At 39.6% G+C, this 16,915-nt stretch overlaps 1 protein-coding gene across 1 annotated transcript in view; it reads left to right on the top strand.

The window, feature by feature from the left end:
* LOC119498731 (contactin-associated protein-like 4) overlaps positions 1–16,915 on the top strand; it is a 156,113-nt gene that overhangs the window by 133,868 nt on the left and 5,330 nt on the right. The window contains exons 20-22 of the mRNA XM_037787780.1: positions 1,669–1,802; positions 7,110–7,197; positions 12,049–12,267. Coding sequence (XP_037643708.1) covers positions 1,669–1,802; positions 7,110–7,197; positions 12,049–12,267 — 441 coding nt within the window. The remainder of the gene's footprint in view (positions 1–1,668; positions 1,803–7,109; positions 7,198–12,048; positions 12,268–16,915) is intronic.

Here is a 16,915-nt window from a genome sequence, read left to right as displayed (position 1 = left end):
GATCTTTCCTCTCTCTGGATTCACCCTGTCAGCCTCTACTGCCTTTTAATCTGTCCAACCGGTCCGGCTGTTACGTTTTGTCTCAGGCTGGAGAAAGAGTGTTCACTGGTCTTATCACTGAGACCTGCTGAGTGGTGCTGAGGGAATAAAAGTTTGGTGGGCTGCTAATGGGTGATAGGTCACCGTGCTGCTGAATAAAACAGCAGAAAACTTACTGATGTGTTTTATAAACTTTGGTTTGAAATAATTATGTTGTGAGTTTGGCTTTTAACAGTAGTAGGAGGCACTTTGAATATAAAATTCAATTTTCAGCATCCAGTAGCCTAATAAAATTGGCACTTTGCTGCCAAATTAGCTGTAAATGGATTTTTTTCTGATGTTAATGACTCAGAGAAAGCTGATGGACAGCAGGGCATTAAGGTTCCATGCTGACCGAGTCGTCAGGTAAATGCACTTAAACTGAAGTGTCCAATTAAATCCCTGAGAGCTTTCTTTTGTTCAGCTCCTTTCTTTTTTTATTTTCCCTCTCTGCAGTTAAAACCTCCTTCAGTCCAAACAGAAATTCCTTGTCAACCACTTAAAGCTTCAGTAGGTAACACATTTTTGGCATCACTGGGCAAAAATCCCATAATAACCTTTCAGCATATTGTAATTAAAGTTTTCTGAGAGAAAACTAGACTTCTGCACCTCATCATGGCTCTGTTTTCAGGCTTTAAAATATTTAGCCCGTGACAGGAGACTTCACAGGTAATTTCAGAGAGAGAGAATTCCTATTGGCTGTGCTCCGGCTGGTGGGCGGTGCTTAGTATTCCCTCAAGAGATCTCAACATGGCTGCCAGGTTTTTACAGCTAAACAGTACACTACAAGATGAAAACATCTAAGGCATATACAGTAGGTGTTAGAATAGGCATTGCAATAACAGAATATTGATTCATATTTGATCAGCGCTGCCTAGTTTGATCGTTTGTTGGAGTTTTTGAGTGATTGACAGCCGGCTCTCTTAGACAGCAGATGGACACCAGATCTCAGATCAGCTCTTACTGCTTGTTTTCCTCCAGTCTGTGAGATCTTGCAGATGCCGTTAGGAGCACCGGACACAGAGGAACATGATTTTTTTACAGATTACCTGTTTCATGTACTACTGTCAGGATATAGCAACCGTTTTATTAAAATAACTTTTTTTAATCATATTTGCTCCAATCTCGCCTACTTCAGCTTTAAGGTCTGTTTTCAGGAAGCTCATGCACCAAACAATTATTCCTTCTCGGTAAACACACCTTTGTAATAAAAAGAACAGTGAGTCACAATCGTGATATGTCCTTTATGGGATTAATTACTACACTTGAAAAAGACAACATGTAATTTCTTATCCTCCTTATTAATCTTAAAAGCCCAAAGACGTAACAGGGCTTTCATTAAATCTGCATTTAATCCTCTGAATATTAGGAAAATTAATTAAATTTGGAGTTGTGTTATTGATAGGGAATTAACTTCTAATCCTCTTAATATGGAAAGCTTTATTGACTCCGATACTCATCATTCAGATTCATCGTCGGAAGAGAAAAATACATCCTTAAAAAAGATAAAGATTAGAGAAAAAGACCTGGATGTTTTCATCAAGAGAAAAAGTGTGAATTGGAAAACTCTGTGTGTTTGTGTGTATGAAGATAAGCTGGAGGTGAGATACAAGCTGGACAGCGGCAGAGATGCTGAAGTGTTGAGGAGCAGAGTGAAAAGCCTGGCCGACGGACAGCTACACACCGTTACCATCAGGAGACGGGCAGACTCTGCGTCTGTGCAGGTAACAATACACACACAATCACACACTTATTATTTACACCGTGTACCTGTTGGTACAGAGAGTTGAACAAATACACAACACCATATGTTGAGAGATTGGCCTGAAACATAAGGAAGCATATAGGTGACAAATTGTCTGGGGGCAAAACTGAATTTGAGCCATCAATTGGGCTTTTTTTCGCTTTTTGCAGTCTCAAACAGAGCAGAGCTATATTTGTTCAGGTTGAAGGTTCGTCTACTTTCACAATACAAGCTGTGACAGTGACACTTTAACCACCTCATGGAGACAATGAGCAATATGATCAGCATTATTTTGATAATGAAAAATATGTTGATTGGTCTCTACGTGAGGCAGGGTTTCAACAACCTGCAGCTCCGGAGCCACATGCGGCTCTTTAGCCCCTCTCCAGTGAAAATGGAAATGAATAACTGTTTTTTGTTTACATTTTTTATTTATCATTGTTGTAGGTCTATGGTACGACGGTACGACGGATTATTAGGGCCACATTGAGAAAAAAAAAAAAATCGGAGATTTTGAGAAAAAAGTCGTAATATTACAAGAATAAAGTCATAGGTTTACGAGACAAAAAAGTCATAGTATTATGAGAATAAAGTTATAATATTATAAATGAGTAATTTTATGTGTTATTTTCTTTTTTTTCACGTAATCTTATGACGTTATTCGTGTTATATTACGACTTTTTTCTCGGAAAGTTATGACTTTATTCTCATAATATTACTACTTTTTTTTTCGTAAAGTTATGACTTTATTCTCATATTACGACTTTTTTCTCGTAATAGTACGACTTTTTTTCGCGTAAAGTTATGACTTTATTCTCGTAATATTACAACCTTTTTTCTCGTAAAGTTATGACTTTATCCTCGAACTATTACGACTTTTTTTCTCGTGAAGTTGTGACTTTTTTCTCATAAAGTTATGACTTTATTCTCGTAATATTACAACGTTCTTTTCTTGTAATCTTATGACTTTTGTCTCGTAATATTATGACTTTTATTCTTGTAATATTACAACTTTCTTTCTCGTAAAGTTATGACTTTATCTTCGTACTATAAAGACTTTTTTTCTCGTAATGTTGTGACTTTTTTCTCATAAAGTCATGACTTTATTCTCGTAATATTACGACTTTATTCTCAAAATCTCAGATTTATTTTTTTCCCTCAATGTGGCCCTAATACGCCGTCGTACCTTCGTACCGTCGTACCGTCGTACCGTCGTACCATAGACCTACAACAATGATAAATGAAGATGAAAATGTAAACAAAAAACAGTTATTCATTTCCATTTTTAAAAATCCACAGGGAGCCACTGGAGAGGAGCTAAAGAGCCGCATGTGGCTCCAGAGCCACAGGTTGCTGACCCCTGTTCTAGCCGGTTAAACTTAAATCACATTGTTCTTTTGACATAATAAAGCCCCAGTGGTGACAGCAGAGCTACGGCAGGGCAGCAGGGACAAATAATAGAAGAGCTTCAGATGAAATATGAAGCGTCTTAATCATATCTGGATCTACTGAACGTCTTATCTTGTTAACAACAGCCTCGCATGATATATGAGGATAACTCCATCTAACCAGGAGCCTGGATGTCTGTATAATTATCAGCACCCTGAGATGAAATACAAGGCGACGTCGTCTTGTGGGTGCAGCCTCCTGATTCACTGCGTTCTGAGGCTCCAGCAGTGAAATATGAGGTGCATCTCATCTTGCCAGTTTCCATCCCTTTGAATCATTATATCATTAGTAACATACTCCGGCAACATCAGGTGAACCTCGACAAGAGTTTCAGTGTGCTGTGTCCTGATGGCCAGCAGCCTACAGCCTCCACACTGCTCTCACAAGTGGACAGTATCACATCCTCTCCCCTGAGTAGAATGTCCGGTTGAAAAATGACTCACTGAAGCATAAATCACTCGGGGCTACCGATACACTGTGTGCTCTGTTTTCGTACTGTTATCAGAGAGGCCAGTGTCCACTGATTTCCTCCAAGGGTTTCCTGTTGATCTCACAGCATGCTCCAGTTAGTCCCAGTCTGTTCAGACACCAGAGGAGAAACACTCCAGGTTATAATATGTGGAAACTGAAATAAACTAAAATAAATCCGAATTTAAAGCAAAGAAAACTTTACCTGGAACTTTTAATATCAGCAGAACAGTACTGTAACCACTTTATTTACTTATGAGCACAATACTATTATCTATCTGTAACATGAACAATTTAAAAAAAGGTTTACTTGCAAACAAGATTCAAAATTTCAATAATTTATAGCCACATCAACCGCTGTTGATTAGGAATTTGTTTTAGTGCGCTCAACAACAAAACATATAATCACAAAACATACTGCCACAATAGCAATACAGTAACAATACAATAAATACAAAAATGCAACCAGATGGCTCATGCCCTTAAAGTGACAAGTTAAAGGCAACAATTTGTTGGCATCATTGGGCAAACATTTTATAATAACCTTTCAGCATATTGTAATTCAAGTGTTCTGAGAGAAAACTAGACTTCTGCTCCTCCTCATGGCTCTGTTTTCAGGTTTTAATAAAATCTAGCCCGTGATGGGAGACTTCACAGGTCATTTCAGAGAGAGCGTTCCTATTGGCTGTGCTCCGGCTGGTGGGCGGTGCTTGGTATTTCCTCAAGAGATCTCAACATGGCTGCCGGGTCACAAACTTTCTCATTTTACAGCTAAACAGTACACTACAAGATGATTCTGAAAACATCTGAGGAGAGAAATAGGCAGTAACCTAACAGAATATTGATTCATATTTGATCAGCGCTGCCTAGTTTGTCCGTTTGCTCAGAGTTTGCGAGTGATTGACAGCCGGCTCTAATAGACAGCAGCTGGACGGCAGACTCCAGATCAGCTCTGACTGGTTGTTCTCTTCCGGTCTGTGAAATCTTGCAGATACCGTTAGGAGCACCGGTGGACACAGAGGCACATTATTTTGTTCAGATTACCTGTCTCATCAGGATATAGTGACCGTTTTATAATATATATATTTGCTCCATTTCTACCCACTGCAGCTTTAAAGTCCTTGTGCTTGTTTATACAGCCAGGGAAGCATTTAGGATGAGGATTGCTTCGGGATAATCGTGGAAGCGAGAGATTTTAGTCTTAATACTGCGTAGTCTTTTACCCAAAGATAGAAGACTGAATAGAAGGTTTGCAGGGTGTGAGGAGTCCCTTAAGATTTGCATTTCTTTGATTTTGGAATAGTAGAGATCTATATTTAAAAGGGAAACTCTGAATTTGGTTCTAACAACATTCAACCCACTTTCAACCAACCATTTTAATGTGACTGTTATGGCCTCTCAAAATCAGACGGAGACTTTAATGGAGACCGAAAGGAAGCCAAGAACCGGTTACTTGGAGAAAACAACTGATTTTATTGTAAAAAAAAACTAAATGGGTTGGAGATCCCGGCCAAAAAGAATAAAAGAATAAGGTCACGGAGCCGGCCTCGCAGTGGGCCATCGCACCCAACTCATCCCCCTAAATTTAGAGCGTAATTAAGACTAAACAAAACACGATAACTGAACTACCGGTAATCTCCAGCCCAAACTAAAGTAGCAAAAACACTCTCATCCATGCTGGGGACAAAACATTCAAGGAAAACAAGAGAGGCAGAAGTCTCACAGCTGTGCTCCCACCTGGCCGGCCTGTGTGTGACTATTTACACATTCCTCCTCCTTCTCCCTGATGATCACTTTCAGGTGCTCCACTCCTACAGAAATAAGGCCACCAGAAAGAGAGGCCCAATTCCAATCTGGCCCCTCCACCCTCCCACTCCGTGGCGGAGTGAACTCCATTTGTAGTCACACTCACAGCTCAATGAAGCTCCTTCTTTAAGGTGGAGAAGGTGGAGGGTAGAAATACAGCAGCCACTTTGGACGAACTTCCCTCTCTCCTGCAAGGAAATAAATATCAGAATCAGAAATACTTTATTGATACCCGGGGGGGAAATTGAGTTACGTTTTGCTCCTGTTTCAGAATATATGTATAATTATATAAAAATAGAGAAATCATAAGCAAATATAAATAAGAAATATATATATATAAACGACAAATAATGTCAAATAATACTGCTGAAAAATAAGATATATGCAAATAATATAAATGCCTGCATTTATAAAAATGCAAGAATAGTGTAAAATAAGAATATTAGTTTAAATGTTCTGTATAAATACATGCAGTGGTAATGCCAGTGTAGACGAGATTATTGCACAGCTGAATGAATGCACTAAATGATTGTACTGTTAAATCAGTATTGCACAGTTGAAGATGTAATAAATGATGGGGCTATAGCTCCTGATAGGGGTAAAAACTTATAAATATATATAATTTATATAAAATCTAATGAACATGTCTACTGTTTTCTAGACTGGATAAGGATATACAGTATTTGATCCTAAATATAATCTACTTACTTTATGTTGCTGACGTCTGTATGACAATAAAGTAGAATACATTAAATATCTATCAGTTTGAGCAGTTTACAAGTGTTACAAATGTTTGTACCGGTAGTCGCACAGAACCTACATTGGATCGTGTTCCATGACGAACACAAAACGGCGAGTCGGCATCTTTGCAGGTTCGCTGTTGGAGTGTTTTATAACCCACTTCCACTCCCCGTGAGTTGGTTTGGATTGGCACTTAATATGGCGGACCCTCCACGCCACGCACAAACGGAGTGGAAGTGGGTAGGGAGAGGGTGTAGGGGGGGTTTGAAATTGGGCCAGACCGAGAGAGAGAGAGAGAGAGAGAGAGAGAGGGGGGAAGGGACAACAAAAACACGCCCACAAACAGTGTGCCAAAAGACACATGCCGCATGTAACAGTGACACCTAATTGAAATAATCAGTATTTAAAACTCCTACTCACAAAGTCAAATGCTCTTCAAGCGTCAAATGGTGTCAAATGGCTGAAGCTTAGTTTGAAACTTCAGTTTTGGCTCTGACTAGCTTTCCTCTCCACAGCCACATGGTCAGCCAGGATGTAGAGCAGGATTTCACTTTGGATCACTGAATGTTTTTCCATGAAAACGTGGACTCTGTCGCTCATTTCTCCCACTGAGCTGGTGAGATGAAACATAAAGGGAAAGCTGTTCTAAAATGTCAACTATAAAACGAACGGACTTCCAAATTCAGATATCCACAGTTTGACTTCTACACGGAGAAAATAATGGCACAAAAGTCAAAAAGTTAGTCTTTTTATGTAATTAGTCGAGTGAGGCAACAGAAAAGTTTCCCCACAGTTAATAAGAGAAATGTGTCGGTTGTTTCAGATCGACCAAAACCCCAGAGAAGACTTCAACCTGACATCTGACGGAGAATTCAACGCCATCAAGTCGCTGGTGTTGGGCAGAGTGCACGGTAAGTGAGGAGGCAGTAAAAGCAGAGACGTGGCCTTTTCAGTTAGAGAGCACTCAGACAGCTCTGAGATGTTTGGCCTCACTCGACATTCAGCATGTGCTTTCTTATGAAAATCTGGAGGAATAGACATAGCCAAACCTGTTCATACTAAAATGAAAATATGAATCACTTTATTGTACTGAGTGTAGTGCTGAGTCAAGATGTAAACAGAAAACTACTACAGCAGATAGTGAAGTTGGATTTAGCCACATACTGCAATATACTGTATAAGTTCTTGTGTAACCCTCAAATAATTCAGTTTCTTTTCTACTGTCTGACCAGCTTTCTGATAAATACATGACTTCAGACTTCCCCAACAGTTTTACCATTAGAAAGAGATAAGAAGAGACTGGAAAGTAAAGACTGCAGAGAACCTGGGAAGTTAACTATAAATATGGTAAAACGTGCAACAAGGAGTTAATTTTTTAGCTATCCAGGACAGGGAATGATATGACCTAAAACTAGAAATTGTCAATAATTTACTCTATTATATTATTTTTTCTTCAGAACATCAGTGCATCAGTTAGGCATTGACCTGGAATAGTTAAGGTTAGGCATTGACATTGAATGGTTAAGGTTAGGCATTGACCTTGAATAGTTAAGGTTAAGCATTGACCTGAAATAGTTAAGGTTAGGCATTGACCTGGAATAGTTAAGGTTAGGCATTGACCTGAAATAGTTAAGGTTAGGCATTGACCTGGAATAGTTAAGGTTAGGCATTGACCTGGAATAGTTAAGGTTAGGCAATGACCTTGAATAGTTAAGGTTAGGCATTGACCTTGAATAGCTAAGGTTGGGCAATGACCTCGAATAGTTAAGGTTAAGCATTGTCCTTGCATAGTTAAGGCTAGGCATTGACCTTGAATGGTTAAGGTTAGGCATTGTCCTTGAATAGTTAAGGTTAAGCATTGTCCTTGAATAGTTAAGGTTAAGCATTGTCCTTGAATAGTTAAGGTTAGGCATTGTCCTTGAATAGTTAAGGTTAGACATTGACCTTGAATGGTTAAGGTTAGGCATTGTCCTTGAATGGCTAAGGTTAGGCATTGTCCTTGAATAGTTAAGGTTAGGCATTGTCCTTGAATAGTTAAGGTTAAGCATTGTCCTTGAATAGTTAAGGTTAGGCATTGTCCTTGAATAGTTAAGGTTAGGCATTGTCCTTGAATAGTTAAGGTTAAGCATTGTCCTTGAATAGTTAAGGTTAGGCATTGACCTTGAATGGTTAAAGTTAGGCGTTGTCCTTGAATGGCTAAGGTTAGGCATTGTCCTTGAATAGTTAAGGTTAGGCATGTTTGTTTCGTTGTATGGGAATGGGATTTTTAGAAGACAGGGCAGTTATTCAATACATTAGATTTATTGTCCAGCACTAATCCAGGAAGCCGTTAAGCTCTGTCTGCTTTCACATATCACACACTCCTCATTTCCGTTACAGAAGTGAACAGGAGTTCCATTTAATAAATGTTTTATTGCAAAGTGTCGCCACCCTGGGTTGTTTTAGTGCCCCGCTTTTAGCTGTGTAGTCCTGGACAGGGACCTGTAACAGAGTCGGGGTGAAACAGTAATTGGCTCCATCAGAGACGGACTGAGATATACAGTAAGCTTTTATTAACAAGAGGGAGCTGAGAGGCTGCAGTCACAGTTCTCTGATAAGTCGCAGACACAACAACTGCGCTGTCAATTTAAAAGCAAACCCACTAGCTGTATAGTAGTAAAACATCAGCTTAACATCAGCTATTTAAAATGGCTTTCATCAGCACTATCAAGTAATACCAACTAAGAAAATTATGTCTCGATAAAGTTAAATATCTGGCATTTAGTAGATTTGTATTCAAGTAGCTCTTTACTAGATTCTTGTAACTGAGTGCAGTTAAAGAAAACATGCAGAAGTTTGTTGATGTTGTTATGTAGTACTAGATTATTATGTATTTTCAGACGGATACATTCCAGCAGTACATTGTGCTAAGGTTGAACCTCGTTTGAAAAATGACATAACTGGTCATTCTTTTCAATTTTCATGGACATGATCCAGTTTCTTTATTTACATATTTCTTGTGTGGGTGCTCAGCATCGCAGCGGTTGTCTAGTTATCAGTGGTTCCCCACCTGGGGTCCTAAACTAAAAAACCTGATGAATCCATTTGCACCAACCATGTCATACTAACTCGGCGCAAAGACGACTAAATAACGCTCCAAATTTACACTAAATTTTGACGAGGAAAAACTGGCATGGCCATTTTCAAAGGGGTCCCTTGACCTCTGACCTCCAGATATGTGAATGTAAATGGGTTCTATGGGTACCCACGAGTCTCCCCTTTACAGACATGCCCACTTTATGATAATTACATGCAGTTTGGGGCAAGTCATAGTCAAGTCAGCACACTGACACACTGACAGCTGTTGTTGCCTGTTGGGCTACAGCTTGCCATGTTATGATTTGAGCATATTTGTTATGCTAAATGCAGTACCTGAGAGGGTTTCTGGACAATATCTGTCATTGTTTTGTGTTGTTATATACATACATTTGCATAAAGCAGCATATTTGTCCAGCCCCATGTTGATAAGAGTATTAAATACTTGACGGATCTACCCATTAAGGTACATTTTGAACAGATCAAAATTGCGATTCAAATTAAAATGCGATTAATTGGCGATTAACTATGGACGATCATGCAATTAATCAGGATTAAATATTTAAATTGATTGACAGCCCTAATTATTAGTATCATACTATTTGTAGAATTACATTCCAGGCTACTTAGTTTATTTTTGAGTCGTATGATCCAAACATTTCCAATAACTCCAGAGAATTTTAAAGTCCAAAAGTCAAAATGTATTGAAAAAAGATGGATCTAATCATTTCCAAAATACACAGCATATTTTTATCTAACAAAATATTCTGCTTCAATCCATATTTGTTGGCATTTAGCCTTTCAAAAACAACATTTTGAATGCGGTCAAAAAACTGTTTGTTCTCCCGCTTGCCGCACACAAAGGGAGACACACACTTCAGAAAGATGATTTATTAAAGAAGGACTAACTCATTTAATACACTGAATTGCTTCATTCAAATTTTAGAGGATCTTGTTAGAGGATTTGTAATGTTTTGTAGGGTGATGACATCAGAAAATATGTTTATGGATATTGCACATTTTTCTTTTGATTAAATACAGAGACTTTGACTCTCAGGCTGTACCTGAGGTTTCAGAAACCTTTTTTTTTTTACTCTCGATGAATGCAAAATTGTCATCAGTTGGTTAATTTTCAAACATAATGTTTTTTTGATTTGGGCCTTCAGATATTTATATCTGTCAAAACCATAATTTAACAGTGTTTAAAACAACTGAATGTCATAATAAAACTAATGTGAGGCAGACACACCATATATCTTATGGAGTATCTAATATAAGATCTTTTTGTCCTTTTGGATGTGAAGCTCCAGTATGTTGTAACTCAGCTCAGTGTGTTTTAACCCCGTCAAGTCAGCATGTGACCGGTCCTCCCCTCTGTCAAACCCGAGGAGGCAGAGTCAGATCAGGATCAGAAAAGCAGCAGGAAAGTGGATTTTCTGTCGTTTTCTGCCAACCTCTTCATCCATCAGCCTAACTAATGGATCCGGAAGGAATACAGAGCGACAGAGAGGGGGAGAGAGGTGATGGAGTGAAGAGTGTATCTGCCGAGAGGAGCTTACAGGCTCCACTAATGTTTCCTGCCGCTCTCATCAACATGCAGATGTGTCCTGGTAAAAAAACACAGTCAGTCATCTGATCAGACACTGATGCAGCTGCTTACAGCGGTAATGTTGGCGTTCACAGCTGCTGTTTACACTGCTGTGAAGGAGCAGGAGGTGAATGATGAAGATATTCAAGTCAATCAAATGAACAGATAGAGGTGAGAGTTCACATCTGTCTCGAGGAGAAAGCACTGACAGTCTGCACGCTATAATGAGGGTGGTGAGTGTCTGTATGTTTGGCATTCTCTCTGATTGGATGGTGATGAGCATTATGGATCCTGACTTGATGTCAGTTTGTGTCCTCCTGCTGTTGCAGTAAACAAACGGAAGTATTGTACTCAGCATAATGAGTAAACGACAGGTGCTTAATCAGTTCAAGTCGGTGTACCGCCATCAACGTTCCCACAGTGAGGGATAACAAGAGAATCAGCAGCAGAGTCAATGAACCTGTTAGTGGATGTCATGGCCTTGGGTATGTACTGAGTTAAGATGAGGCAGAGGAGGGGTTATCAGTTAGAAACTGTCACATCCGCTGATGTGATGCCATTTCACAACACAATAACACCTACTAGGAAGAAATCCAAACTCTATTCAGGAAAAAATGTGCTTTATTCGAAAAACCAACATGTATTGTACTCTGATGAATGGCCTATAAGTATTGAACTTATAGCTGACAAAAACTATGTAAATATGCCTCTTTCATCTCAGTATAGGTCGGTTCTATTTACTCTCAGTGTGAATGGAAAAGAGCCTATATTTCCAGTGCATGTCAGGACTGTACGTGGGAAAGCATTTAATCGGTTACTTTGGAAATACAGTGGCAATGTCTTCTTTCAAACAGGAAAAACAACATGTATTAAATTACATTAAGAAGTTGTTATTCAGTCAATGATCAAATAAATTACAAGTAGAGTTATTGATCACCAACTGGTTTAATGTTTGCACTATGCTAAGATAAACTTCATCAAAAAGGAAAGCAGAAAAAAGTTCATGGTACTTTTTACAGTCTGTAATTTGTGGCTGTTCCATGCAGTTTACAACAATATTACAAATTCAACTCTCTCTCTTGTTCATTTCTTTCTACAGGATCCGATGATTTGGATCCAGACCTGTCCAGGTTGGCATCTCTCGGTTTTACCGGTTGTCTCTCGGTGGTCCACTTTAACTCCATCAGCCCTCTGAAAGCTGCCCTGCTCCACCCGGACACCAGCCCCGTCATTATCACCGGACCTTTAGTCCAGTCAAACTGCGGCTCCTCGGCTTCAGCCGATCCCTACGCAGCAGAGAACACACACCACCTGTCAGGTAGGAGGGTAGGAGTTGTTTTAGGATGATTCCATATCCAATTTTATACCAATTATGTGGATTTTCAAATGTGATGGTGAGGATACTAGATAGGGTTTCTGTTTGCAGTTTGCAGAGCAAAGAGCAAAGAGCAAAGAGCAAAGAGCAAAGAGCAAAGAGCAAATGTCACATGGTAGTGTCTAGAAGGGAACCCACAAGTTGGGGAAACTCTCGCGAGATGGTCAAGGTTAGGCATTGATCTTGAATAGTTATGGTTAGGATTGGCCAGGGGTCAGCAACCTGCGGCTCCGGAGCCACATGCGGCTCTTTAGCTCCTCTCCAGTGACTCCCTGTGGATTTTTAAAAATTTAAATGAATAACTGTTTTTTGTTTATATTTTCATTTTTATTTATCATTGTTGTAGGTCTGTGGTACGACGGAGTATTAGGAAAAAAAAGTATGAGGAAAAAAAAAAATCTGAGATTTTGAGAATAAAGTAATTATATTATGATAATAAAGTCATAGGTTTACGAGAAAAAAAAGTCGTAATATTATGAGAATAAAGTCATCGTATTTTCTTTTTTTTCTCGTAAAGTTATGACTTTATTCTGGAAATCTCTGATTTTTTTTCCCTCAATGTGGTCCTAATATTCTGTAGTACATTTGCACTTTGGCCCTCACTGCATTAGACTTACTATATATACTAAATACTTAGACTATAAGCTGTGTGTAAGCTTTATAAACTGTTTAAGATTTGTGGCTCCAGACAGATTTTTATTTTTTTTTTGCCTAAAATGGCTCTTTGATAATAAAGGTTGCTTTCCCCAGGGATAGGTGGTCAGGTAACGAGTCTCGTGAGAGTTTTTGCAGATCTCAGATCAGATTTTGCAGTTTACGGGTTAATATCTACACATGACCATGTCACATGATGTATCAAACGAGAGGTCCATTTATATGTTTTGCATTGTTGTAGTACCCGAGATCAGTCTTGGTCTCGAGGCTGGTTTAAAGACTACTTTTTGAAAGTCTACGTCTTGTCTCAGAATCGGCCGCATTTTTATTCCGTCTTTTCTCGGTCTCAAAGAGGACTCAGGATTTTATTTAAAGACCTGTAGGAATATAACTACATTTTTTATTGTCTGATCTATTTGTTAATATCATTACTGTGATCGAAACAATGGGAAATCCCCACATAACATTCACCTTCGCAATGCCTTTATGATTATTTTGAGTATTTATCAAGACATTTCTCATGGTACACACATATACTGTACACTGTACAGTATATGTGTGTCATATATTTAGTCAGTAGAAGTTACAAAACAAGGTAAATGACAATTATAAAGACAAATCACTAGGGCTGTCAATCAATTAAAATATATAATTGCAATTAATCGCACGATTGTCCATAGTTAGTTGTGATTAATCGCAAAATAATCCCACATTTTAATTTTTCTGTTCAAAATGTACCTTAAAGGGAGTTTTATCAAGTATTTAATACTCTTATCAACATGGGAGTGGACAAATATGATGCTTTATGCAAATGTATGTATATATTTATTATTGGAAATCAATTAAAAACACAAAACAATGACAAATATTGTCAGAAACCCTCACAGGTACTGCATTTAGCATTAAACAATATGCTCAAAGGAATGAGTCCTTACCCCAAGTGAAGGAGTTTAAGTATCTCGGGGTCTTGTAGTGAGGGGACGATGGAACGTGAGATTGGTCGGAGAATCGGAGCAGCAGGGGCGGTATTGCATTCGCTTTACCGCACCGTTGTGACGAAAAGAGAGCTGAGCCGGAAGGCAAAGCTCTCGATCTACCGTTCAATCTTCGTTCCTACTCTCACCTATGGTCATGAGGGTTGGGTCATGACCGAAAGAACGAGGTCGCGGGTGCAAGCGGCCGAAATGGGTTTCCTCAGGAGGGTGGCTGGCGTCTCCCTTAGAGATAGGGTAAGAAGCTCAGTCATCCGTGAGGGACTCGGAGTAGAGTCCTTGCTCCTTTGCGTCGAAAGGAGCCAGTTGAGGTGGTTCGGGCATCTAGCACGGATGCCTCCTGGGCGCCTCCCTTGGGAGGTGTTCCAGGCACGACCAGCTGGGAGGAGACCACGGGGAAGACCCAGGACTAGGTGGAGAGATTATATCTCTACTCTGGCCTGGGAACGCCTCGGGATCCCCCAGTCAGAGCTGGTTAATGTGGCCCGGGAAAGGGAAGTTTGGGGTCCCCTGCTGGAGCTGTTGCCCCCGCGACCCGATCCCGGATAAGCGGTTGAAGATGGATGGATGGATGGAATATGCTCAAATCATAAAATGGCAAACTGCAGCCCAACAGGCAACAACAGCTGTCAGTGTGTCAGTGTGCTAACTTGACTACGACTTGCCCCTAACTGCATGTGATTATCATAAAGTGGGCATGTCTGTAAAGGGGAGACTCGTGGGTACACATAGAACCCATTTACATTCACATATATTGAGGTCAGAGGTCAAGGGACCCCTTTGAAAATGGCCATGCCAGTTTTTCCTCGCCAAAATTTAGCTCAAGTTTGGAGCTTTATTTAGCCTCCTTCGCAACAAGCTAGTATGACATGGTTGGTACCAATAGTTAAGTTTTCTATTTTCACATGATGCCAGTATCTTTACTCTAGCTTTAAAACTGCATTATCATCGCATTAACTTTGACAGCACTACAAATCACATTTTAAGTCACTTAAACAGTTAAAGATAGAAGACTGTATGTAGAAGCTTAGAAACTGGATGACAGGCTCTATACAACACAGTTAACAGATACATCTGGTGATGTTTTATTATTTTCTTGTTGGCATCACAATTCATGAATAAACCAAAATCAATAATGTATTGATCCTATTAACAAGTATTGCCTTTATGTCAGGGAGAGTGGAGCAGGTGGACCCAAAAGCAGGAGATCATAGACAACAGGAACTTGGTGAAAAAAATGTAATTCAATCTCCAATACAGGCAAGGCAAAACTGAACATCTCACAACAAATCAAGGATCCAACAAAGATTGATCTGAAAACCAGAGGCCTGTACTACGAAGCGAGTTCAACATACCCAGGGTATCTTCTCCTTATCTGGCTTCACTAACCCTAACAAACGAGATCCCGCTAAGCGGTCCTACGACAGTGGTTAACAACTCAGTAAATCAACCCAGGGTTTCTCTGTCTGGCTGTGAGCGCGTTCACATGAACGGGGAGGTGTTTGCAGCATCTGACCAATCACAGACATGGACAAGTCCACAGACTTGCAGACAGACAGGCAGAGCGGCACATTTTACAAAGGAAGAGCGAACTACATTAGACAAATATGAAGAAGTTAAACACATAATCCAGGCTAAAATTAACACAGTTGAAGCTACTAAATGCAGGAAGACCAGCTGGTAAAAGAAAAAACTCCCGATGTGTGAATGCGTAAATTAACAGACTTTAATTAATTTAACGAAACACTCAAAAGTCAGATATAGTCATTGAGATATAAATAGCTTTTAAAAGTGTAAAGGTTGAGAGTATTATACTCCATTATGTCCTTTAACAAGTGAAGTGGCGTATATAAAGTAAAAGTATAAATATAAAAAAAACATAATTCAAAGCGGTAAACACCCAAAGTATAAATCCAGCTGTCCTTCCTGCAATTGTCAGTTTAAACTGTGTTGTTTTTAATCTGGATTATGGCTTAAATTTCTTCATATTTGTGTAATATTATCATACGATCACCGCACTGAGCTCTGATTGGTCAATAGGCGGTGCTTTTATATGAGTTGATCTCTTATCTGGAACAAAACCTGCTCCGGAGCAGGTTAGCTGTTCAGCATCAGTTACCATGGAGATCTACCCCGGTAAGAAGTGAACCACCGGAAAACCCTGAAGTTACCTCGCTAACCCCAAATCCTGCTTCGTAGTACAGGCCTCTGGATTTAAATACAAACTGATCTGACGAGAGAAACAAGTGCCGGTGGAGAGGTGGACGGAGAAGCTCAGATGAGGGGAATGAGGTGATTAGGCCTGGGGAAGGAATGGGTAGGGAGCTGATTTGCAGGACAAAAACACTGGGAACAAGAAAGGAGCTGATTGGTTGGGAAGAAATAAAGAGACTGATTCAGAGCAGGTGTGTAGGTGGGCAAAGGAGGGAAAGCCAGTACAGGAACACAGGAGGAAAAACACTGTACAGAAAACCCAAAACACAGAAAACAACTCAGTCCAGTCTACAAAAAGTCTGAGGGCATCACACTGTAAGCCTGATAGATCGTATTCCTCTGTGCCACAGCGCTTCATAGTTGTCTAAAATCTGTTAAAAATACACTTTTGCGCTGAGTGACGTGTGCCTTCTTTACCAATGTATATTTGAGTCAAACCCACACACGACGTCCTGCTGCCAAAAATACGAACTAGAGCACCAAATGTTTAATAATCTGCTGCTGAAAAATAGTCCCAAAAAATTCCCCTACTGAGGGCCCAGGTGTTTTTGAAAATGAATCAGCTTTTTATAAAAACAAAAAAAAATTAAACTATTTATAAATTTATTTGAGCAATCTTAAAGATTTACTTCTTCAGTATGAAGCAATGGGCTTGGACCAGAGTGCCACAGACAGGCTAGGGAAGTCAGAAAGTATTGAGAGACGGGCTAATATTGCTCGTTTCGGTCTTT

This window comes from Sebastes umbrosus, chromosome 12, assembly GCF_015220745.1.
Source record: "Sebastes umbrosus isolate fSebUmb1 chromosome 12, fSebUmb1.pri, whole genome shotgun sequence".
Taxonomy (NCBI): domain Eukaryota; kingdom Metazoa; phylum Chordata; class Actinopteri; order Perciformes; family Sebastidae; genus Sebastes; species Sebastes umbrosus.
This window is presented reverse-complemented; position numbering and strand designations above follow the sequence as displayed.